The sequence below is a fragment of the Eurosta solidaginis genome, chromosome 4, assembly GCF_040869045.1.
Source record: "Eurosta solidaginis isolate ZX-2024a chromosome 4, ASM4086904v1, whole genome shotgun sequence".
NCBI classification, from domain to species: domain Eukaryota; kingdom Metazoa; phylum Arthropoda; class Insecta; order Diptera; family Tephritidae; genus Eurosta; species Eurosta solidaginis.
The window spans coordinates 237,109,698-237,135,433 of record NC_090322.1 but is presented as its reverse complement, the minus strand read 5'-3'; the positions used below and the strand labels follow the sequence as shown (position 1 = coordinate 237,135,433).

The 25,736-nt window shown below is 35.0% G+C and overlaps 1 protein-coding gene across 43 annotated transcripts in view; it reads left to right on the top strand.

The window, feature by feature from the left end:
• The window catches only part of LOC137251101 (uncharacterized), a 641,551-nt gene that overhangs the window by 590,883 nt on the left and 24,932 nt on the right, over positions 1–25,736 (top strand). For 41 of the 43 annotated variants that reach the window (XM_067785126.1, XM_067785125.1, XM_067785121.1 and 38 more), the window contains 11 exons: positions 6,451–6,604; positions 6,657–6,780; positions 7,571–7,802; positions 7,938–9,029; positions 9,100–9,308; positions 9,379–9,712; positions 9,780–9,924; positions 9,996–10,071; positions 11,458–11,576; positions 11,641–11,855; positions 19,005–19,247. In XM_067785126.1, coding sequence (XP_067641227.1) covers positions 6,451–6,604; positions 6,657–6,780; positions 7,571–7,802; positions 7,938–9,029; positions 9,100–9,308; positions 9,379–9,712; positions 9,780–9,924; positions 9,996–10,071; positions 11,458–11,576; positions 11,641–11,855; positions 19,005–19,247 — 2,943 coding nt within the window. The remainder of the gene's footprint in view (positions 1–6,450; positions 6,605–6,656; positions 6,781–7,570; positions 7,803–7,937; positions 9,030–9,099; positions 9,309–9,378; positions 9,713–9,779; positions 9,925–9,995; positions 10,072–11,457; positions 11,577–11,640; positions 11,856–19,004; positions 19,248–25,736) is intronic. The other 2 variants (XM_067785132.1, XM_067785133.1) reach the window with 2 other exon arrangements.

Here is a 25,736-nt window from a genome sequence, read left to right as displayed (position 1 = left end):
GGCCACAGTTCTGTAGGTGGACGCCATTTCGGGATATCGCCATAAAGGTTGGACCAGGGGTGACTCTAGAATGCGTTTGTACGATATGGGTATAAAATGAAAGGTGTTAATGAGTATTTAAAAAGGGAATGGGACTTAGGTCTATAGGTGGGCGACATTTCGGGATATCGCCATAAAGGTGGACCAGGAGTGACTCTAGAATGCGTTTGTACGATATGGGTATCAGATGAAATGTGTTAATGAGTATTTTAAAAGGGAGTGAGTGGGCCATAGTTCTGTAGGTGGACGCCATTTCGGGATATCGCCATAAAAGTGGACCAGGGGTGACTCTAGGATGCGCTTTTACGATATGGGTATCAGATGAAATGTGTTAATGAGTATTTTAAAAGGGAGTGGGACTTAGTTCTATAGGAGGGCGCCTTTTCGAGATATTGCCATAAAGGTGAACCAGGGGTGACTCTAGAATGCGTTTGTACGATATGGGTATCAAATGAAAGGTGTTAATGAGTATTTTAAAAGGGAGTGAGTGGGCCTTAGTTCTATAGGTGGACGGCATTTTCGAGATATCGCCATAAAGGTGGATCAGTGGTGACTCTAGAATATGTTTGTACGATATGGGTATCAAATGAAAGGTGCTAATGAGTAGTTGAAAAGGCAGTGGGCCTTAGTTCTATAGGTGGACGTCTTTTCGAGATATCGACTAAAATGTAGACCAGGGTGACCAAGAATATCATCTGTCGGGTACCGCTAATATATTTATATATGTAATACCACGGAGAGTATTCCTGCCAAGATTCCAAGGGCTTTTGATTTCGCCCTGCAAAACTTTTTCATTTTCTTCTACTTAATATGGTAGGTGTCACACCCATTTTACAAAGTTTTTTCTAAAGTTAAATTTTGCGTCAATAAACCAATCCAATTACCATGTTTCATCCCTTTTTTTCATATTTGGTATAGAGTTATGGAATTTTTTTCATTTTTTGTAATTTTCGATATCGAAAAAGTGGGCGTGGTCATAGTCGGATTTCGGCCAATTTTTATACCCAGATAAAGTGAGTTCAGATAAGTATGTGAACTAAGTTTAGTAAAGATATATCGATTTTTGCTAAGGTTATCGCATTAACGGCCGAACGGAAGGACAGACGGTCGACTGTGTATAAAAACTGGGCGCGGCTTCAACCGATTTCGCCCGTTTTCACAGAAAACAGTTATCCTCATGCGATCTATGCCCCTACGAAATTTCACGAGGATTGGTAAATTTTTGTTCGATTTATCGCATTAAAAGTATTCTAGACAAATTAAATGAAAAAGGACGGAGCCACGCCCATTTTGAAATTTTCTTTTATTTTTGTATTTTTTTGCACCATATCATTACTGGAGTTGAATGTTGACATAATTTACTTATATAGTGTAAAGATATTAACTTTTCTTTTAAAATTTGACTTTAAAAAAATTTTTTTTTAAAAATTGGGCGTGGTCGTTCTCCGATTTTGCTAATTTTTATTAAGCATACATATAGTAATAAGAGTAACGTTCCTGCCAAATTTCATCATGATACCTTCAACGACTGCCAAATTACAGCTTGCAAAACTTCTAAATTACCTTCTTTTAAAAGTGGGCGGTGCCACGCCCATTGTCCAAAATTTTACTAGTTTTCTATTCTGCGTCATAAGTTCAACTCACCTACCAAGTTCCATCGCTTTATCAATATTTGGTATTGAATTATCGCACTTTTTCTATTTTTCGAAATTTTCGATATCGAAAAAGTGGGCGTGGTTATAGTCCGATATCGTTCATTTTAAATGGCGATCTGAGATGAGTGCCCAGGAACGTACATACCAAATTTCATCAAGATACCTCAAAATTTACTCAAGTTATCGTGTTAACGGACGGACGGAGGGACGGACGGACATGGCCCAATCGAATTTTTTTTCGATACTGATGTTTTTGGAAGTCTATATCTATCTCGATTCCTTTATACCTGTACAACCAACCGTTATCCATTCAAAGTTAATATACTCTGTGAGCTCTGCTCAACTGAGTATAAAAATAATAGCGAAATTTTCACATATCTTCGCATTCTTTGCATACGAACATATTTTCATATAACTATTTGCAACACATAATTAGTGCAACAGTTTACTGTTAGTTCTTACTGAGTAGCAGAGCAGAATATTATTTTTGTTGTAACTTAACGACGACTACATTTCATTTATAGTCGTGCATTGAAAGTAATTAGACATGTCATCAAGAATTTTGCGTGAAAAAATTCATTTGTTGGACTATTTTTCTCCTTTCTTAAGTGGGTGTAAACTACCTTCTAACAAAGAAGTTATGCAGGTATTATTTTTTAATTTACGTGTAGTAAAATTAAATTTACGCGAGAGTGCTGAATTAGTGGTCGAAGAAGTGAATATTTTTTGGGATAAATGTCGAATCCCCACTAGAACCAAGCAACACTACATGACAAAACTTGAATAATGTAGAGAGAAAGAGAAGAGGCGTGGACGCCGAAGTTAGATGACTTATTTGATATGGCAAGTGCAATTGCACTGAACCTTATTAAAAATTCGTAGGACAAATTATTTTTGGAGAATCAAATAAAGAAAGATAAACCGGGGTTTATGTATGGCATCGATTACAAAACAGCAGTAAGTGAAGAAAGAATGGAAGAACGTCAACAAAATCATTTAAAACGGAAAGAACAGAGTGATCGTGCATTAGCTGCTTCTAGTAAGAAGAAATTGTATATTATTTTTAATAAAGTATAACATATGTTTATTTGTACTGTCTTCATTCAGATGAAACAGCTGAACTTTCCTCCTGCAGTTCAGAGAGCGATATAAGCGAAATCGCTGTTAGCTATGAGGCTCAAGGTTATAAATTATAAGTAAAACGTGAGAATGAAACTATATAAAACGTAGATGAGAAAGAATTGAAACAAACAGGGTTACCTAACAAAACTGTAACCAGTACACTTAATTCCTTTTTAGGAGGTCTTGGGAGCAGAATCTGTAATGCCAACGCCAGCCAAAAAAAATTAGAGGATTTAAATATATACATAATGACTCAAAAACTTGCAGGCGTTTTAGATGTTTGCAAGGTCAGTGATCGAAAAGCCGTGCATTTAATTATATCCGTGGTGGAAGCAGTCGCTCTTGAAGTACAAAACTATATTAAAAATAAAACGTCCATACAAAATGCAAGGGAAAAATACGAGCAGAGCAGTTCAAAAATATAAAATATCGTTTCAACAAGAACGAACTTGGTGCAATTTGTTTGCACTAGGACGGAAAGCTGTTACCAGCTCTTACTGGGAATCAAAAAGTTGACAGACTTCCAATCTTAATTTCATGCGGGCGTACGGGGCAACTACTTGAAGTGCCCGCACTTAAAAGTGGAACTGGCTGATAGCAGGCGTCTGCTGTTTGTAAAGCTATATTTTAATGGGGACTTCAAGATCATATAAAAGCCTTGTTGTTAGACACAAATGCCGTAAATACAGCCGTTTTAATGGAACCTGTACGACTATTGAACACAGTCTGCAACAGCAGCTTCTTTGACTACCTTGCCTTCACCACATTTTGGAAGTCGTATTAAAAAGTGCCTTTGAAGTTAAGATGAATAAACCGGAAAGCCCAAATTTAAAAATATTTGAGCAATTTAAAAATACATGGGGAAATATTAACCAAAATAATTATCAGTCTGGAATGGAAGATAATGTAAAAAAATATTTAACAGTAGATAAAGATAAAATAATTGAATTTGTGAACGATGCGATCAAAACTAAACAGCCAAGAGATGATTACAGGGAGTTTCTTGAGCTAACACTAATATTTCTTGGCTAGACTCCACCTATTCGCGATGCAGCTTTTCGCGCCGCTGGGGCTGTCCACCACGCGAGATGGATGGCAAAAGCTATATACTGCTTAAAAATATTTTTATTTCGACGTGAATTTGATTTGACAGTAAAAGATAGGAAAGCTTTACGTAATATATGTATTTTTATTTTTTCAATATATGTTGAGATGTGGTTCTCTGCCCTTCTGCTGCATAAGCACCATACAAAGTTTTCCATCTGTTGAAAAAACTGGATTTTTTAAACAAATTGATGCCGATATATCTCAAGTTGTATTACACAAATTTAAAAACCACTTATGGTACTTGAGTCCTTAATGTGTGGCTTTAGCATTTTTTGATAACAGTGTTTATGTTGAGTCAAAAAAAATAGATGGTGAAGGCATTGAGTCGTGAGACTTTAGATGAAGACGTAAAACGCGTCTCATATTATGCATGTTATTGAAGGCGGAATGGATCAGTTCATTTCTTCTGAGACAAACAATTATTTTCTTCGCTTTAAAATCAATACAGCATTTTTGAAAAATTATCCAAGTTTATGGCCTGCGGATAGTAATTTTAAAACTGCTCTTCAAATTGTTAATGACATTCACGTGGTAAACGATACAGCTGAACGAGCGGTGAAATTGACGCAAGACTACATACACCCCAATGCTCACAAAACTCGAGGAACAAAAACAATATATATTGCAAGTAGTCAAAAACTATCAAAAACAATTTCCTATGAGCACGAAGGAGATTTTATTAGAAAACTTTTTATAATTACACCATTTAATAAAATAAATAATCATCAGGCAAAGAATGCGACGATATGAGAAAATTTCGCTGTTATTCTTTAATTTGGTTTTTTCTGGATTAAATATTAATGTTAAAGAAAACTAATACAGAGCAACATTGTTCATCAGGTATGTCCCTAGAATATTTTTGAATAAAGTTTTTCTATAAAATAAATAGTACTGAAGTTAAGAAAAATTGCATTTTCAACAAACTTTGTGGGCTCAAGGCACGCCCAATAATTATGCAAACAATCTATAATTTTTTATGTATAATTTCACTCTAATTTGGAATAAATCTAAGGGGTTTGCCAAGTGAAAATGCGAAAAAAATAACACTTATCCTCATTATGTCAGCAGCAAGGGAGCCTTCCTTGCCTTGCAGTCTTATACAATTACTTCTAAGCTAGTGGGTGAAAACGAGGTTTTTTTAGGATGGGTTCTCATCATGAGGGACATGAAGCTAATCAACAGGCAGTCTACCTAGCCAAGCAGGATGCTATAGCAGCACCCTATGGTCCGAAACCCTTTTCATGAAAGGTATAAAAACCCTTTCTTTCAATGCATTAAGAAACGTCTTCAGGAATTCTGTTCAAAGCAAATAGACTCCCTGAAGAAGATACGCAAAGAGTCAAAACGCGTAGAAGCTTAAACTGAATGTTTCTTAGATTAACATAAATGACCGAAAAGCAGCACAAACAACAATAAAAATGATCAACCCTGATTCAACGAAAAAATATAAATTTTTTCGATATATGTAATCATATATATTATTTCTGACTGCTGTTTTTATGTGCCGGTCCTTTTTTCGCTCTTATTTGGAATCCAAATCTATAAATAAAGTGTTGGTTGTAAGGATGGAGATTCTGGCTATTAGCGAGCTTTGGACAATTTTGGTCGTATTGCTTTTGTTTAGCTATATTTTATTAAAATAATTTGTTAAAAATAAACGATTGTGAGCACACACAGAAATCTATTTGTACTATGGCTCTATTGTGAATATTTGCACTACATTACAGGCAGTTGCTATTGTACGCTAGATGGCAGCGCAAGCTGTAAATTAATAGAACGGCTGATATTTGATAAGAGACTTTTATATTGGTTGCGCAAAATGCGCACGGGGCAGGCTCGTACTCCTATATTGCTAATACAAAATTCTCGCTATGAGTTTTGAATTCGAAATCAAAACAAGACAGCCTACAAAACTTTTTTTTATGTAACAGCATAAGTGTAACAAGAAAAAAATTTAATTTAGGTACATTCGATTAGTGAATACAAAAACAAAAACATTTAAACAACAATATATCGGCTCTCTGATGTTTGCGAGTGTAGCTAACCTGTTGTAGAAATATAGGAGTATTACATATATGATTCTTGCTCACCCTTCAATCCTGAGTAAATATATTTATTAATTACTTAAAATTTTTTTATGTAATTGTTGCTGCTTTTTACTTTAAAAACCATTTACACAAAACACTACAAACATATATGAAAATGATTGTATCTCCCTAAGGTTACTATTCATAGACTTAGTATACTCGTCTTTCCTTCTACCGAATCAACAAAAAACACCTTGCAATAGAGTAGCGAACTGGAGTAGTGATCCCGGTTAGACAAAATTTTAACAGCAAGCCCCCAAAATAGTGCACTGCAGCAAAAAATACGCCTACATTAGCACGTTTAGCCCAATTAGTCTAGTATGTGCGTGTGTGTATAAAGTAAATTCAAAGTGCTAAGTTAAGCTTAAAATTTAGGTTTTCGTTAAAAACAAATTTTTTTTAAATTCCACTTTTCCCATTGTACATTAATTTTCTTGCAGCGGCTTCTGAATGCGCTAACGAGCGTTTGAAATATTATAACGGTTCGTGTTATCTATTCATCTCCTATCCCGAAGTTGATTGGTGGACGGCACAGCAAGTGTGTCGTGGCATTGGCGCTCAATTGTCATCGGTGTCATCGTCGGACGAACACAGGTGATTTGAATAAAGACCTTTAAGAATCCTTATCGAATTTTATGCTTTTCAGATTTATTTCATCGAATATTCGAAATCAAATTGATTACTCGCCACAACTCATTTATTGGCTTGGCGCGGAGTTGGAGAAGAGCGGACAATTTGAATGGACGGATGACTCGAAAATGAGTTTTCAGGTAACTTGAGAGGGTTTATAGGAATAAGGAAGATGGAAAGAAGGGGGAGGGGAAAGAGAAGGCGAGAGGTAAATGGATTGGAATATGAAGAGGGAGGAAGGGTAGGAGAGGGAGTTCAAGGGGGAGAGAGAGGGAAGGGGAGGAAGAGAATAATATGGAGGAGAAGATAGAGAGGTAGAGGAAGATAAAGAGAGGGTGGAAAAAGGGGTGGGGAGAAAGAGCGACGAAGGTAAAAAATAACAAACCACGACCAGTTTTACGCAACCTTCTTTTTTGGATTGATTTCATTGTCATTGAATTTTCATGTCTACAATGCAAGAATTCGGGGCAGACTTTTATATATGAACTAGAGATGTAATCCATACTTTTTTGCATATCGAGCTAGGGACCTTACTTACTTAATTAATTGGCGCTTAACCATTTAAACGGTTATGGCCGTCCAACAAGGCGCGCCAGCCGCTCCTTCTCTCTGCCAACCGGCGCCAATTGGTCACACCAAGGGAGTTTAAATCGTTTTCCACCAGGTCCTTCCATAGGCGTGTTCCGACAGAAACACTTTCTTGGCCGGAGCGTCATCTTTTATTCGCATAACATGGCCTAGCCAGCGCAGCCGTCGCGTTTTAATTCGCTGGACTATATTGATGTCTGCGTATAGCTCGTACAGCTCATTGTTAAATCTTCTTCGGTACTCGCCATCGCCAACGCGTAGAGCTAGGGACCACTCTCCTTAAATTTCAATGTTAGGCTTCAATCCGAAAACCGCTGCCACTGCATATTTCCTCCCTTACAGGGTTGGTTACCTGGTCAGGGACAATTCGAGGAGCTACCAACAGATGAAGTATGTTTGGGTCTTCAATGGAAGATGTCACCAACACCAATGCTGCCATCCGGTTTGTATTGGCAATCACAAAAGTGCAGCAAGGTTGGAGGATATGTGTGTAAGAAACCAAAGAAATCATTTGAGATATACTCCGCCAAGAATCAAACATTAACTGGAGCTGAGGGACGACTTGTGTCACCAGGTAAGTAAAATATATATGATGCAAATATATTCTGATGTTGACTAGTTTATTATCAGAGTTTTTTACTGACTTAAATCTTCCAAATACATCCGCTCTAATTTGTGTATTTTATTTTCTGTAAACACACACCAAAAGCCTATCCCAGTACTTATCCACTAAACATGGATTATTGGGTACACATCAAGACACCCGAACGAACGCGCATTATATTGCAGTTTCAAAAAATAGATCTAGAGCCACAAGATGAGTGCCTCTACGATTATATCAGCATACAAGATTACGAACTAGTTTCACATATAACACTGGAGCCTGGTAGTAACCCACAGCCCATGGCAATGTTGACTTCAGAGGAACAACTAACATCGGCCTACAATGAAATCGAATTCGGAGAATACGAAACCAAATTTGATGAACGACCTAAACGTAGCATTAGAAAAGGTTTGAATACACAACAAAAACGGTGGTACAATCCAACCGCCAACACTGCCAAAAATGTGCATATGAAACATGCAAGTCGGAAGAGAATTTCCAACGAAAGAGATAGACGAACGCACAGTGAAAGTCAACGAACAAAAAACCCGCGTTCGCACAATAAACGCACCGCTAACGCAGGAGGGACGTTAACAAAATACGAAAATCCGAAACATCGTCGGCGAAAAACGAAAAGAGCGCTAAGACGCAAGCGTAGCACTGTGCTTGAGGATGCGGAGTCACTAATGCTTCGTCCGCCTGTAGATAATGCACAATCTTTCCTGCCATATGTACGCTGGTGTGGCACACACACCTCTAATATGTCCAAATTCGATTTCGTTGCAAGTGCGAATGAGCTTATGTTGAATTTCCATAGTGATTACTCTGTCGCAGGTTTGGGGTTTGCAGCCACTTGGAAGGCGATTGACATTTCCGGTTGTCCATTGCAAACGCTCACATCACGCAAAGGCACTGTATTGAGTCCGAATTATCCACATTTTTTATTGAACAATTTGAATTGCGCTTATGTAATACAAGCGCCAGCTGGGAAACGTGTCTGGCTTGAATTCAATGAGTTCGATTTGAAAATGGATGCTAGTTTAGAGTTGGATATTGGTAAAGGACTTTTTCGGCCATTTCAAAGTAGAGAACTACTTAGCGAAGGTATATACGTGAGCGAGCGTGAACAGCTACGCATACAATTTCGCACAGGGCAACATCCGAGAGGCAAAGGTTTTCAAGCTTTATATCACACAGGTGAGTAAAAAGCGGATGAGTTAAGGAGAGAGAAATTGTAATTAAGTATTTTGTGCGCGTACTCTCACAGTGCCACCATTGGAGCGACGTGAACGCATCGTTAGCTTAAGTTATAACATCAGCGGTCATCTGTATCAACTCAACTATCCGCATAGGATGCCAGAAAATGTGGACTTTACGCAACACTTAGTGGCGCCATTCGGGCAGAATATACTATTAGATCTGCAGAATGTTGAGTTCACTGAGAATGGGTCTTGTCCGGACGGCAGTATTTTGGAGGTATGTTAATATTTTACCAAAGGAATCGGACGCTGTGCTGGAGTTAACCACGTTCTATCACATTTCACAGGTCTCGGACAACTATGCCGACAACGGTGGCGCAAAATGGCAACTTTGTAAATTTCAAGCGCCTACTCTTGCACCACACACCACTTCACCTGTTTATGATGCGCAGAAAGAAAGCACGACCTATGGTTATATTCAGCCGCAGGAGACCTTGTACAGCTATAATGGCTTAATGGCAATACCAAACAAATCGAATAATTTATTTCAAACGAAGTTGCCAGCCACACCCACAGCGCCACCGGTTTATATAACATCTTATTTGAATACGTTGCATATACGGCAGCGTACTGGCGTATATGGTAATGCCGTACTGAATGCAACCGTGCACGTGCAATGGGGTGAGTTTCTTAATTAAATTTAAGTTAATTTATATAATTGAAGTGATTATAATGCCATTTACTTTAGATAATATTTATAAAATGAAATTAACTGCGGGTGATGAGAAAACTGTTGAGTCTTGCCAGCCCAACCCTTGCCAGTTTAATGGTAAATGCATAGTCACCAATAACGGTACAAATTGGTGTCAGTGTCAGGGTCATTACACGGGACGGTGAGTACGATGATAAAAATTTGATTTTGAAAGCGTTTTTCAGTAATCAAAAATTTTTGTTTATTCTTTAGGTTTTGTGGTTTAACCATTTGCGAGCTAGATCCTTGCGTTTTTGGTAGATGCGAACTCACTACCAACAGTTTTAAGGTGAGTAACCTAGCTTAACCCACAACTCCATGGCCATTCTTTTAAACTTTGAGACATTCGACATTTTCACCATATTTTTCCGCTGTTTAAAAGAAATAGCAAAGGAAGTGGAATTCCAAAACGCCAGAAAAGCCTGAGAAGCTAATATTGGAATTCAAGGGGTTGATAAGCGCAATACACAGCTTTAGAGCTTTAGAGCTTCAGAGCTTCCGCAACCCAATTGTCAATATCGCCTACGCGAGAAGACCCATGTTACAAATATGAATGTATCATACACATATTTAGCAGGCGATCCTCTGGCGACCCCCAAGTTCCTCATGGAGCTAGGGGGTGGGAGCTGGGTGCCCTAGAAGGTTTAATATGGTCATATTAATCGCTTCCGAGATGGTCGGACTAGTACCTAAATGGTGTTTATTACCGCCACGTACCGGACCTGTATCCGGCAGAGGACCATCAACATCGATAATACTTCCCAAAACTTTCGGGGTGTGTCTTAATCGTTAATACAACAACAACAACAGGCTAGTTATGGATTCCGGTCCTGATGTGCTTTAGATATTGTAGGATTTCACCACATTTTGAAGCTTATTCTTTTTCACACCTGGCGAAAGAGATTGAAGACGTTATTCTACCTTTAGATTAGAGAACAACAACAAAAGAACATTTTTAAAGGCTTCAGTAAAGTGCATCAGATTGAAGTATGCAGTTTTATTTTGAAGGAACACCAAACGGATAAAAATACGCAAGCGGCATTCATTTCTTGTATATTCAAGCTCTAGGGCTGGAAGACGTCAATTTTTTGTTTGTTTCCTTGGCGGCCACCGTGGTGTGATGGTAGCGTGCTCCGCCTACCACACCGAAGATCCGTTCGGAGCCAGCATAAAACAAGTAGGTCCCGCCCCGCCAATTTGTAGGAAAAATTAAAAAGAAGCACGACGCAAATTGGAAGAGAAGCTCGGCCTAAAATCTCTTCGGAGGTTATCGCGCCTTACATTTGTTTATTTTTTATTCCTTAGCGAAAACAACTTCCTAAGATTTTCGGAAAATCTAGCACGAATTTGATGTTTTTGTACATTTTCCGATATCCTCCTAGAACTCAGACGTGATTCCAGTTTGTTCCAGTGAATGTTATCTCATGCTTGACATGTCCTATACCATGATTAAAGCTTTCAAAATGAGGACATGACTTTTTCCCTCAGCCTACCACCGATATATTATGTCACCAGTAATAGGATGTCAAATTGAAACCCGGAACGGTGAAGGACTTTGTCTATCTGTGTAGCTTCTGCTAGCTGTTGTCCATTTTGGGATTTCTTACAACGAACCCTAATCTAAGCTTCATTAGCTTTACTCAAATTTTAATCAAACTTAATTCCTTGAAAACAGTGCCAATGTCAGCCGGGTTATACGGGTTCAACTTGCGAGCAAAAACATAGACCCTGTGCAGAGAATCCTTGTGAAGGTCGTGGCGCTTGCTTTGAACGTAATGGTGGCTACTTTTGTCGGTGAGCTCAAATTTATAAAAATCATTATTAATGTAAAGTAATGGCATTTTTCAATTTCTTTAAGCTGTCACGCTTGGTGGGAGGGTTCGCGTTGTGAACGTCGTATGTTGCATATACCATATAAACCGTTATCGGAACGCATGCTACAGGAACCATTTTGGTTGGGCTTAATAACGGTATTTGTTGTATTGGCTGTCATTGGTTTGGTTTGGTGCGCTAAACGACATTTTCCCGAGAAAATCGAAAAATTGTTGGCCGAGGAAGCGGATCGAAATAGGCGTAAGTTTTATTAAGGACTCAAACACAATTTTTTTTATATATATATGAGCTATGAACTAATATATATGTATGTAAGTGCTTAAATATGCCCGTATATAATTAGTATACATATGTTTTTGAGTAACCGCAGATAAGTTCGGTTATATATGTATGTAGATCCCTGTACGTAACCGTCTGTATTGGCATATATACAGGGTGTGTTAGGTATTTTCAAACTTCTCAATTACACACATATGTATATGTTTATGTTTTTTCTCAACCAAAAACGAATTGGAATATTTTATTTTACTTATTTTTATATTTTCTTTTGTGATTTTTGAATATTAAATTGCGCAAAAGCTTCAAAATAAATCATGGGCGACCAGAAGACAAAACGATTATACCTTGTAAGTGTTTTTATCATTCGCAAGAGCATAATTGACAAATGTAGTTTTCCAAAATACCTGACACGCCCAATGTATTTACATATGTATATTTATGTAAAAAGAATTTTGCTCCTAAAACATTCCCTGCCTCCGATTTTATGACACAATATCATATGGGTGGATAATTTAGTTGCATTAGGAATGAAAAAGAATACTTCATAATTGAAATAACTTTTCAATGTTAGTTAGATTACCTAAATCAAAAGGTAGAATTTAAGAGGCAACATGAGGGTAACATATTCGAAAAAACGAGATAAAATTTAAAATTTTATGTATTGAATTTATAATGAGGCAAAGCATTTTTGAAGTAAATTCTGAGTTGGAACGAGCTTCGGCAATTTCTGAGATAGCAGTTCCTTAATCTGTTTCTCCGCCATATAGAAGCAAGTGGTTGGCAACACTTATGTAAACATGTTCTATTTTCATGGCTGTAAAACGAATTTAAATTTCTACACCTTTTTCAGTTTAAATTCGGTAAATTACAATTTAAGTTCAGAATTTCCAATTTAAATTCAGAAATTTGCAAATTCAAGTATAGAAATTTACAACTAAAGTTCAGAGTTTCCAATACAAGTTCAGAGAATTACAATTCAAGTTTAAAAATTCCAATTTAAATTCATAAATTTACAATTCAATTTCAGAAAGTAAGAATTCAAGTTCAGATTCCAATTAAAATCCAGAAAATTATAATTCAAGTTTAGAAAATTAAGATTCAATTTCAGAAAATTGCAACTTAAGTTTAGATAGAAAATTACAATCAACTTCAGAATTTCCCATTTAAATTCAGAAATCTACAATTCAAGCTCATACATTTACAACTTAAGTTCAGAGTTTCCAATTCAAGTTCAGAGAATTACAACTCAAGTTCAGAAATTCCAATTTAAATTCAGAAATTTACAATTCAATTTCAGAAAGAAAGAATTCCTGTTAAGAATTTCCAATTAAAGTTCACAAGGTTATAATTCAAGCTCAGAAAATTAAGATTCAAGTTCAGAAAATTAGAATTTAAGTTTAGAAAATTAAAATTCAACTTCAGAATTTCCCATCTAAATTCAGAAATTTACAATTCAAGCTCAGAAATTTACAACTTAAGTTCAGAGTTTCCAATTCAAGTTCAGGGAATTACAATTCGAGTTCAGAGATTCCAATCTAAATTCAGAAATTTACAATTCAATTTCAGAAAGTAAGAATTGATGTTGAGAATTTCTAACTAAAATTCCCAAAATTATAATTCAAGTTCAGAAAATTAAGATTCAAGTTCAGAAAATTGCAATTTAAGTTTAGAAAATTACAATTCAATTTCAGAATTTACAACTTAAGTTCAGAGAATTAAAATTTAATTTCAGAAATTCCAATTTAAATTCAGAAATTTACAATTCAATTTCAGAGAGTTAGAATTCAAGCTCAGAATTTCCGATTAAAGTCAAGAAAGACTCAAATTCAGAAAATTTAAATTCATGCTCGGAAAATTTGTCAGTTTTTTCTTTCATCCAATGGAAATAAATTTTTTGTAAGATGGTAAATGTTATCGTTAATAATTTGATACATGAAGGCCTACTATCTGTTAAGGAAGCATTGGACTTCTTAACTCATTTAAATCACTTTTGCTCACGTGAAGCAGATACCGAACAAAAAACCCTTTCCTCTCTTCTCTCTCTTACGCTCATAAGAAGTCAGTTACAAGGCCATCCGGCTATATTCTTAGGGTCACAACTATTGATCTGAATTGAGTATGACAGCAGTAATGACGAAGATATAACCACTTACACAATCAACGTAGCATCAACACTCCCGCAAGTAACGTATAGGTACTGTGTGCAAAGATCTTCGCACCATATGTCAAAAATGTCTTTCAACTTATCCGCCATCATCATCATTTATCATGAATTGGCGCTTAACCACCTAAGCGATTTTAGCCTTTTCGTAACAAATCACTACAGCTTTCCCTGCTTCGCGGTAAATGACGGTGATTGGGGGCACCAAGGGAGGTCAAGTCTTCCTCCACCAACTCTGTGGAGGGCTCTTCCTTCCACTGCTTTCAAACTGCGGTGTCGACTGAAGTACTTTCTGGGCCGAAGAGTCCTCGTGCACTTCTTGGAAAGAGTTATCCACCGTTTGATTTCTAAATTCGGGATGTACGCACTTTCGTTGAAAATTTGAGGTACAGTATATCCAAGCCACCATTTTGGCAACATTGTTAAAGAAGCATCAACACTTCCGCAAGTAACATATATGTATTACATATAATTGGAATAACTTTTGTAAAAATAACACCCTTCTTATAAATTTCTGTATTTGAATTGTAATTTTCTGAACTTGAAATGTAATTTTCTGTACTTCAAATTTGATTTTCTAAGCTTGAATTGTAATTTCTTGAGATTGAAATGAAAATTCTGAATTTGCATTGTAGGTTTCTGAATTTAAATTGTAATTTTCTGAACTTGAATTTTAATTTTCTGAACTTGAATTAGAAATTCTGTATTTGAATTGTAATTTTCTGAACTTGAATTGGAAGTTCTGAAATTGAATTGTAATTTTCTCAACATGAATTGCAATTTTCTGAACTTGAATTGTAAATTTCTAAATTTTAACTGGAAAAGGTGTAGAAAGAAAATATTTTCCTCAGCCCTCTGCAGTCAAATTAACTACTATTTTCTGTTTCATACATGATGCAATAAACCAGACAGGTGAAGTCAATATTACAAAATGGAGTCGCATTTGACAATACTCGCACTCAAAAATTTAGGTGTTAACAATCTGGAACAACACCATGAGGGTTTTGCAGCAACGATGTTTCAATAAATCAGAGCTTATAGATTTACCTGATGACGAAAGAAACTGTGGCTTATCAGACCGTTATTTTAAACAGCTCTGGCTGACTCTGGAAAAGTTTAGACAAACATGAAATACTTCCGGTCATATGATCAAACCCGTCAGACATTGTTCTTACTCTCTCTAAATATCTATCTACCTTTCTCCTCTGTCTCACCCTCTACCCCTCTTTTTTCCTTTTCCCTCTGCATTTGCCAGTTTACCTTAATTGGCTCATTCAGTTTTTCCGTAAATCTTTCCGCATTTCCTCTTACTCTTCCCCCTCTTGCTCTTATCCAAGTCTAATTCTCACTATTACTCTTACTCTTATTCTTATCCTTATTCTTTATCTTCCTATTAACCTCTTTTTACTACTCAAACCATTGCCTTTATTTTTGCTTTTGCTGTCACTCTCCATTTTCATCTTCTTTTCTTTACTTTTCAGACTTCCCTCCAACTTCCTCTAATTTTTAAATCCATTTCCTCTGTTTTCTCTTTTCTTTCATGCCCCATTTCTAATGTGGAAATATATCGAGTTCGGTTTTTTCCATACTTTGCATTACTAAGGTTGTAAAAAAGTAGCAAAATAGTACAAAAAATTATTCCCTCTCTGCTACTTTTATATTCAATACCGGATTATGAGGCCCGTCAAATCTGTGTTGTTATACTACTAACTTCACCCGTCTGGTTTTACTGGATCATGGTTTCATGCAAACTATTTGTTTTTGTTATTGAAATTAATTACACAAATATTTTTTATAAAACAAGTAGGTAATTGATTTCATTTAAAAAAAAATGCAAAAAGTTACCACTTTTTTTCAATATTTCATTATTCATTACTTTTTAAAATGTCTTGTGATTGAGCGTAATTCAAATATTAACTAACGAAGTTACAGAAATAATTGCAACGCTGTGATATTAGTTTTTGTGTTGTTAACTACTTTCAAATCTTTATGAATTATTGAGTGCTCTTTGTAATAGTTTTAAAGAAACCTAATTGAAAAATTAATAGTAACAATTACCCCACATGTGTGCCTTATTAATTGAATATAAAACATGTATAAAACTATGCTATTCAGCTTTAGAAATGAAGGTGTATGTATGTATGTATAACCAATAGTTTCATTAAAAGCTGATGTTAAAATAGGTTAGAATTAGTGGAAATACATACCAACCTTTATTTTTGTCATCTGAAGTCCCCTTCCCTGATGTAGACTTAGAAAGTTGGGCGTGATCTGAACTGAAACTTCTTTCCAATGTCGAGTGGATATCTCCAAATTTTGAAACAATACATCCAATATTTAAACTTATTTTATAAAAAATTCTTGAATATTACTTTTAAAAGGACTTCTTGGATTTTGCGGCTGCTTGATTATAAATTCGGCATAAGTTCTCAAAATTGGAGACAATTATTGCGAATAACTTCTTTACCGACTGAAACCTCTTTTGTGAAAAAAAATACACAATTTTGAAGAAATTAGGTCTGGAGTTGTCTAAGAATGTATCAAATATACGTTCAGCTGCTAACATGAAAAGAGCAGCGAAAAACATTAGCAAATTTTATCAATTAGGCATTTTCTATTTTTTTTATTTTGATTAATTTAAGAAAAAAATGTCTCCCTTTCGAAAAATCAGAAATCAGAAATACACTTCCATGGCTCAACTATATGGTTGGCTCATCTCTACATCAACAACATACCTGTGTTCAGATTGTCAAAATCAGCGTGTTGGTGTTAGACAAATGTAATGGAATGGAAACATAAAACTTAGCTGCTTTTGTGTGTAGTAAGAAAATGTTGTCAATGTGTTGGTTGCATTTTGAGTTTGCCATCTCCTTCTTACAATCCCTACTCCAGTGAAATGGAAAAAATAAAATCAGCTGATGAGATGAGCCATGCACACTTCCAAGCCGAATTCAGTAACAGGTGTTGTTATCCCAACAGCTGATTGCTTCTTCTTGATTATTTTCCATACACCGCCTTGTACTTTAATATGTCAGTTAATGGAAATCAATTGAAATTTTCTTTTCACTTGACATTCTTCAGCACGGCAAATTGGATGAATTCGCCTTGGCACACTTCAGAAAAAATATTGTCCAAAATCAATGCGAATTTTGAGAGACTTACAAATCAAATTTTCTAGAATACAAATTGATTGACCTACAAAACTACGTACTCGAATTAGTTCCAAATAAAAAATTCTGAAAACTTAGAATATAGCAGATTTATTGAATTCAAGGTCAATCCATAACAGGTGGTGGCAAAACGAATTTAACCAATTCGCCGTGCAAACAATGTCAAGTCAAAAGAAAATTTCAATAGATTTCGATTAACTGACATAATAAAGTACAATACTCTGTATGTAAAATATCAAGAAAAGCACTCCGCTGTTGGGATAACAACACCTGGTACTGAATTTGGCTTGATCGAATTGTTTAATTATTTCTAAAACATTTTTGACATTGGCTTGCAAAGCTGCAGTTGCAAAATATATGATTTTTTTCTTTTTGTTCAATTATCGCAAATAAAAAAAGATAAACACCGGCTTATAATAATTGAATATACAATTATTATGTTTTTCTGAGAGAAACTGAAAAGAAAGAATGAAACATTTACTGGCACATTGCGATGGTACCATTTCGAAAATTGCCACGTAATCATCATCAGGCAATTTCGTAATGTTATCAAAGGTTTCACCGAGATTCCAACCGCAAATCACACGGTGAAACTTTCAGTTGCCTTAACCACTAGGCTATGCTGCTTGTATTTGTTTACTTGCTTAATTTATCTCATTTCTACACTAACAACACAATTAAGACATTCCGCATCTATTAATATGCGTGTTATGTAGATTTGTTTTTGTAAAGTTTCTTTTTCGTTGCGAATGAGAAGCTTTGTAAACTCGAGCCCAGTTTTAAATATTTATGTTTGTTTGTTTTAATGGTGTATTCAATTTATACGTATTATTAAGAATTCATGACCTTAACACCGTCTTATAATAATTGAATGTTCAATTATTATGTTTTTCTGCGAGAAACAGAAATATGTAAAACTGAGCACGAGTTTACAAAGCTTCTCATTCGCAAAACGAAAAAGAAACTACAATAACAAATCTACAGGCTACGCAAATTAATAGAGGCGGAATGTCTTAATTGTGTTGTTAGTGTAGAAATGAGATAAATTAAGCAAGTAAACAAATACAAGCAGCATAGCCTATTGGTTAAGGCAACTGAAAGTTTCACCGTGGGATTTGCGGTTCGAATCTCGGTGAAACCGAAATTGCCTGATGATGATTACGTGGCGATTTTCGAAATGGTACCATCGCAATATGCCAGTAAATGTTTCATTCTTTCTTTTCAGTTTCTCTCAGAAAAACATAATAATTGAACATTCAATTATTATAAGACAGTGTTAAGCTCATGAACTCTTAATAAAAAGTATAAATTGAACACACCATTAAAACAAACAAACATAAAAAAGGATAATATAATTAATGAAATTTAGTAAAAATTTCCACTGCTATTTTCGTGTGCGTACTTATACTTATATACTTATACGTATGTATGGCCTTAACGTTAAGTTTATTTATGCCACTCTGAGAAGAGTCCATCCTGCATTTAACACGTCTAATCTTTTCATACTTAAAAGTAAAACTATCAAATTTACTACATACTTAAAAAATTACTACTACTTTCATTGACAACTTAATTGAAATCACACAAATTTTCCGATTCAAAGCAATTTTAGCAATTTTTTCAATTGTCTTATTTGCTCTAATTTTGCAATATCTTGTAGGTATGTATTTCTATAACTCCCTCGACTCTATTGTTTGCGACTGCACGTTCATACGATTTTGTATAACTCTCTTCTTCTTGTTCTTCTTCTTTTATTCAATCAAAATTTTGTATATATAGCACCTGGCTCCATACATGGACATCATCATCACACATCATTACGCGAGCAATTGCAATTTACAACTGCCATACCACAATCAACCGGAAATATAGCACCGGGCACACAACGTTCCATATTCAACAGATTGGGTATCAGAAAACCGTCACTTTTGAGCCTCAGCAGCCCCAATCCGTTAACTGGAGGGGGAGGGGCAGCAGCGCGTACATTTTCACTAGACGATCTATTACGACCGCCTCCCCGACGTAAGATAGGCTTCATTGAGTTCAATTTTGAAATTAAAAAGAAAAAAAAAAAAATAGAAACTTAAACTAAACAAATTTTCAATTTGCACAATTAACAATAACAAAAAACCTAAAACAAAACTTAGCGAATATTAGCTATGCAATTACATATTCCAAAACAAAACAAAAAACTTCACTGCAATTTACTTCTGTCTGCCTGTCTGTCTTTTTCTTTCATTTCTCTCTCTCTCTGTGTAACGCTGTCAATTCCTCCTACTCTATTTTTGTCCCTCTTTAACTAATATGTGTATGTATAAGTGAACCATTATATGCATATTAGGGTAGGTCAAATTTATGGTTGAAAAGGCACATCCAGTTGCTGAATCTAAGGGTCATACTGAGTAATATTGCCCATGGGACCATAGATGTGAAATAAATTTCGAGCCTCCCTAATTTTGTTAGAAAATATTTTTTTTTTTAATTTTTATACTCAGTTGAGCAGAGCTCACAGAGTATATTAACTTTGATTGGATAACGGTTGGTTGTACAGGTATAAAGGAATCGAGATAGATATAGACTTCCATATATCAAAATCATCAGGATCGAAAAAAAATTTTATTGAGCCATGTCCGTCCGTCCGTCCGTTAACACGATAACCTGAGAAAATTTTGAGGTATCTTGATGAAATTTGGTATGTAGGTTCCTGAGCACTCATCTCAGATCGCTATTTAAAATGAACGATATCGGACTATAACCACGCCCACTTTTTCGATATCGAAAATTTCGAAAAACCGAAAAGTGCAATAATTCATTACCAAAGGCAGATAAAGCGATGAAATTCGGTAGGTGAGTTGAACTTATGACGCAGAATAGAAAATTAGTAAAATTTTGGACAATGGGCGTGGCACCGCCCACTTTTAAAAGAAGGTAATTTAAAAGTTTTGCAAGCTGTAATTTGGCAGTCGTTGAAGATATCATGATGAAATTTGGCAGGAACGTTACTCCTATTACTGTATGTACCCCTAATAAAAATTAGCAAAATCGGATAAGGACCACGCCCACTTTTAAAAAAAAAAATTTTTTTAAGTAAAATTTTAACAAAAAATTTAATATCTTTACAGTATATAAGTAAATTATGTCAGCATTCAACACCAGTAATGATATGGTGCAACAAAATACAAAAATAAAAGAAAATGGGCGAAATCGGTTGAAGCCACGCCCAGTTTTTATACACAGTCGTCCGTCTGTCCTTCCGCATGGCCGTTAACACGATAACTAGAGCAAAAATCGACATATCTTTACTGAACTTAGTTCACGTACTTTTCTGAATGCACTTTATCTTGGTATAAAAAATGAACGAAATCCGACTATGACCACGCCCACTTTTTCGATATCGAAAATTATGAAAAAAATGCCATAATTCTATGCCAAATACGAAAAAAGGGATGAAACATGGTAATTGGATTGGTTTATTGACGCGAAATATAACTTTAGAAAAAACTTTGTAAAATGGTTGTGACACCTACCATATTAAGTAGAAGAAAATGAAAAAGTTCTGCAGGGCGAAATTAAAAACCCTTGAAATCTTGGCAGGTATTATATATATAAATAAATTAGCGGTATCCAACAGATGATGTTCTGGGTCACCCTGGTCCACATTTTGGTCGATATCTGGAAAACGCCTTCACATATACAACTACCACCACTCCCTTTTAAAACTCTCATTAATACCTTTAATTGATATATCGTACAAACACATTCTAGAGTCACCCCTGGTCCACATTTATGGCGATATCTCGAAAAGGCGTCCACCTATAGAACTAAGGCCCACGTCTTTTAAAATACTCATTAACACCTTTCATTTGATACCCATATCGTACAAACAAAGTCTAGAGTCACCCCTGGTCCACCTTTATTGCGATACCTCGAAAAGGCGTCCACCTATAGAACTAAGGCCCACTCCCTTTTAAAATACTCATTACCGCCTTTCGTTTGATACCCATATCGTACAAACAAATTCTAGAGTCAACCCTGATCCACCTTTATGGCGATATCCGTAAATGACGTCCACCTATAGAACGATGGCCCACTCCCTCATAAAATACTCTTTAATGCCTTCCATTTGATACACATGTCATACAAACACATTCCAGGGTTTCCCTCGGTTCATTTTCCTACATGGTTATTTTCCCTAATGTTGTCACCGTAGCTCTCAACTGAGTATGTAATGTTCGGTTACACCCGAACTTAACCTTCCTTACTTGTTTCCCTTATGCTGCCACCATAGCTCTCAACTGAGTATGTAATGTTCGGTTACACCCGAACTTAACCTTCCTCACTTGTTATTATTATTTTTGTTAGAAAATATTTGTGGACTATTTAAAAATTTAATTTGCAATATGGAAAAGTTAAATATTCGTCGCCATAGGGCGCTTTCCTACTATTTTTCGCATTTTATCGCTTCTTTTTGGGAAAAATCGACGAATATATTACTTTTCCATATTGCAAATTCAATTTTTAAATAGCTCAAAATATTTTCTAACAAAAATAATAATAAAAATTTCTAAAAAAAAAAAATATTTTCTGACAAAATTAGGGAGGCTCGAAATTCATTTCAGACCTATGGTCCCATGGGCAATATTACTCAGTATGACCCATAGATTCAGAAACTGGATGTGCACCTGAAGTTTGTTTTCCCCATACAATTTGACTCGCCCTAATGCGTATACATTAGTACCTATACTATTTTTTTATATTTTGCGAAATTCCGTACAGAAATTAAAATTTTTTTGTGTACACTAAATGCTGTAAATCCTCCCCTCTCCTTACAAAAAATAAAATGCTTCAAATTAGTTTTAAACTCATAGCATTTTCTATTTACATAAATACATATTAAAAGCACATATTTATGTATATTTTTTGATCTTTCTTTTAAATCACTCATATTTGTATATATAAATCAAAGTTGAATTTCATAAAAAACCGGCGCTCAAGTGATAACAGCTTTCATATTGAGCTTGAAGTTAAGTTTTTTTTTTTAATTCGAAACTCGTAGTAGAGAAAAAGTACATATTGAATTTTTTTTACTTCTTTCATTATTTTTTTTTTTTTAATAGATTTTATCCAAAATAGGAATTTTTGTAATTTTTTTACTAGATTGTTTTTAAGGTCCTTGAAAATATATTCAAATATTTATACAATCACGACCTATATACATATATATATATATACATATATACTCTGGCAAATACCGAAATCAAAAATATTGTTGTTTGCACGCTTACTAAGCACTTTTTCCTCTAAATATAATCACGTACCCACTACATTTATGTCCTCTCCTGGCACCTTGCTTAACACGAATCCCTGCTGTAATTCCATATATATCAAAAAACTATATATATATTTATTACCCAATCAAAATAAACTTGTTTTAACCTTTTTCTCCCAAAAAACAAAGGTTTATTTCCTTTACGCGTTTCGACGTAATTCCGCGCCTTCGTCAAGAAGTCTGTATTTTATATGAAAAAGAAAACAAAACGCATGCATGAAATCAAACTTTTGTAATATAATAGTCTCTTATCAAATATTAACAGAAATCAGCTGTTCTATCAATCAATTAAACCTACAGTTGCGCTGCCATCAAATGTATGGTGACAACTGCCGGCAATGCAGTGCAAATATTCACAATAGTGCCATAGTACAAATAGATTTCTTTGTGTGCTCACAATCGTTTATTTTTAAAAAATTATTTTAATAAAATATAGCTAAAAAAAAGCGCTACTACCCAAAGCTCGCTAATAGCCCGAATCTCCATCTTTACAACCAAAACTTTATTTATAGATTTGGATTCCAAATAAGAGCGAAAAGGGACCCGTACATAAAAACAGCAATTAGAAATAATATATATAATGAAATATTAAGTCTGCGAAGGTTATATATGTACGTGTATGACCCGCGGCTCCACCTGCACGAAACAAAATTTAATATACAGTTTAGTTGAACTAAATCAAGTATTACTTGGACCCCGATATATGTATAACACCCAGTCATCAAAAACTCTTGTACTCACAATGATAATATAAAAAAAAAAAAATTTCAGAAAAAAAAATAATACTGAAATGAGCAAGAAAGCATTTGCTCCGAAAGCATCCTCGAAAATTAGCAAAAAGTTATTACAGGGGATAGGAATCAAATGATTCCAAGATAGTTCCGAAATGATGCGGTAGCAGTTCCGAAATAGTCCTTAGTATAATAATAATTTTAAAAAATGTACAGGAATTAAAACATAATCCCGAAACTGTAGAGAATAAACCCATCTTACCCTTAAAACAATAAAAATAAGCTTTTGAGTGAATATTTGAATAATACAACAGCTTATTTCCCTATACGCGTTTCGCCGGAATTGCGTGCGTTCGTCAGGAAGTCTGTATTTTATATGAAAAATATAAAATAACAGAAAAAGAAAACAATTATTTATTTGAAATATTCCACAAATAGATTCAATACAAATTAAATATAAATATTTTAAACTTACATGCCTGTACCTGTTTATACCCAAATGTGATGTTTTTATAATTGCCAAATTATTAAGAATATAAGTGTCATATTTAATTTGTATTGTATCTATTTGTGAAATATTTAAAATCAATGATTGTTCTTTTTTTTTGCATTCAATAAAGACTTCCTGGTGAAGGCGGGATATTGCATCGAAACACGTGCAAGAAACTAAACTTTTGGTTTATTCAAAGATCGACTTAAATCCAAATCAAGCCATTTAAGAGTTTAGGACCTGGTCCAATGAAAATAATTAAGTCCAAAGGTATTCTGAAATACTGCCAAAATAGTGATGACTTTGGCACCTGACCCAATGAAGATAATTAAATCCAAAAGTTTTCTGAAACACTTCCAAAATAGTGTTGAAGTGCGCTCAAAAATAATGTTGAAATAGTCTGAAGATCGTATTTAAAATGAAATAGTTTCCAAATAGTCCTTAAAGAAATACATAACAGTTTAAAAATAATTCCGAGCATAATTCAATAATTTCCGAATTCATCCTGAACAAAATCCCGAAATATACCCAATATAGTAAAGAAATTATACCATAATAGAACCCAGGACTAAATACCATTGGTTATAAGATTAACAAGTAAGGAAGGCTAAGTTCGGGTGTAACCGAACATTACATACTCAGCTGAGAGCTTTGGAGACAAAATAAGGGAAAATCACCATTTAGCAAAATGAACCTAGGGTAACCCTGGAATGTGTTTGTATGACATGTGTATCAAATGAAAGGTGTTAATGATTATTTAAAACGTAGTGGGCCTTAGTTCTATAGGTGGACGCCTTTTCGAGATATCGCAATAAGGGTGGACCGGGAGTGACTCTAGAATGTGTTTGTACGATACGGGTATCAAATTAAAAGTATTAAAGAGGGTTTTAAAAGGGAGTAGCCCTTAGTTGTATAAGTGAAGGCGTTTTCGAGATATCGACCAAAATGTGGACCAGGGTGACCCAAAACATCTTTTGTCGGGTACCGCTAATTTATTTATATATTACATACCACGAACAGTATTCCTGCCAAGATTCCAAGGGCTTTTGATTTCGCCCTGCAGAACTTTTTTATTTCCTTCTACTTAATATGGTAGGTGTCACACCTATTTTACAAAGTTTTTTCTAAAGTTGTATTTTGCGTCAATAAACCAATCCAGATACCATGTTTCATCCCTTTTTTCGTATTTGGTATAGAATTATGGCATTTTTTTCGTTTTTGGTAATTTTCGATATCGAAAAAGTGGGCGTGGTCATAGTCGGATTTCGGCCATATTTTATACCAAGATAAAGTGACTTCAGATAAGTACGTGAACTAAGTTTAGTTAAGATATATCGTTTTTTGCGCAAGTTATCATGTTAACGGCCGAGCGGAGGGACAGACGGTCGACTGTGTATAAAAACTGGGCGTAGCTTCAACCGATTTTACAGAAAACAGTTATCGTCACAGAATCTATGTCCCCACCAAATTTCACAAGGATTGGTAAATTTTTGTTCGACTTATGGCATTAAAAGTATTCTAGACGAATTAAATGAAAAAGGGCGGAGTTACGCCCATTTTGAAATTTTTTTTTATCTTTGTATTTTTTTGCACCATATAATTACTGGAGTCGAATGTTGACATAATTTACTTTTATACTGTAAAGATATTAAATTTTTTGTTAAAATTTGACTTAAAAAAAAATAATTTTAAAGTTGGCGTGTTCGTCATCCGATTTCGCTAATTTTTATTTAGCACACATACAGTAATAGGAGTAACGTGCTACCAAATTTCATCATGATATCTTCAACGTCTGCCAAATTACAGCTTTGCAAAACTTTTAAATTACCTTCTTTTAAAAGAGGGCGGTGCCACGCCCATTGTCCAAAATTTTTCTAATTTTCTATTTTGCGTCATAAGGTCAACGCACCTACCAAGTTTCATCGCTTTATCCGTCTTTGGTAATGAATTATCGCACTTTT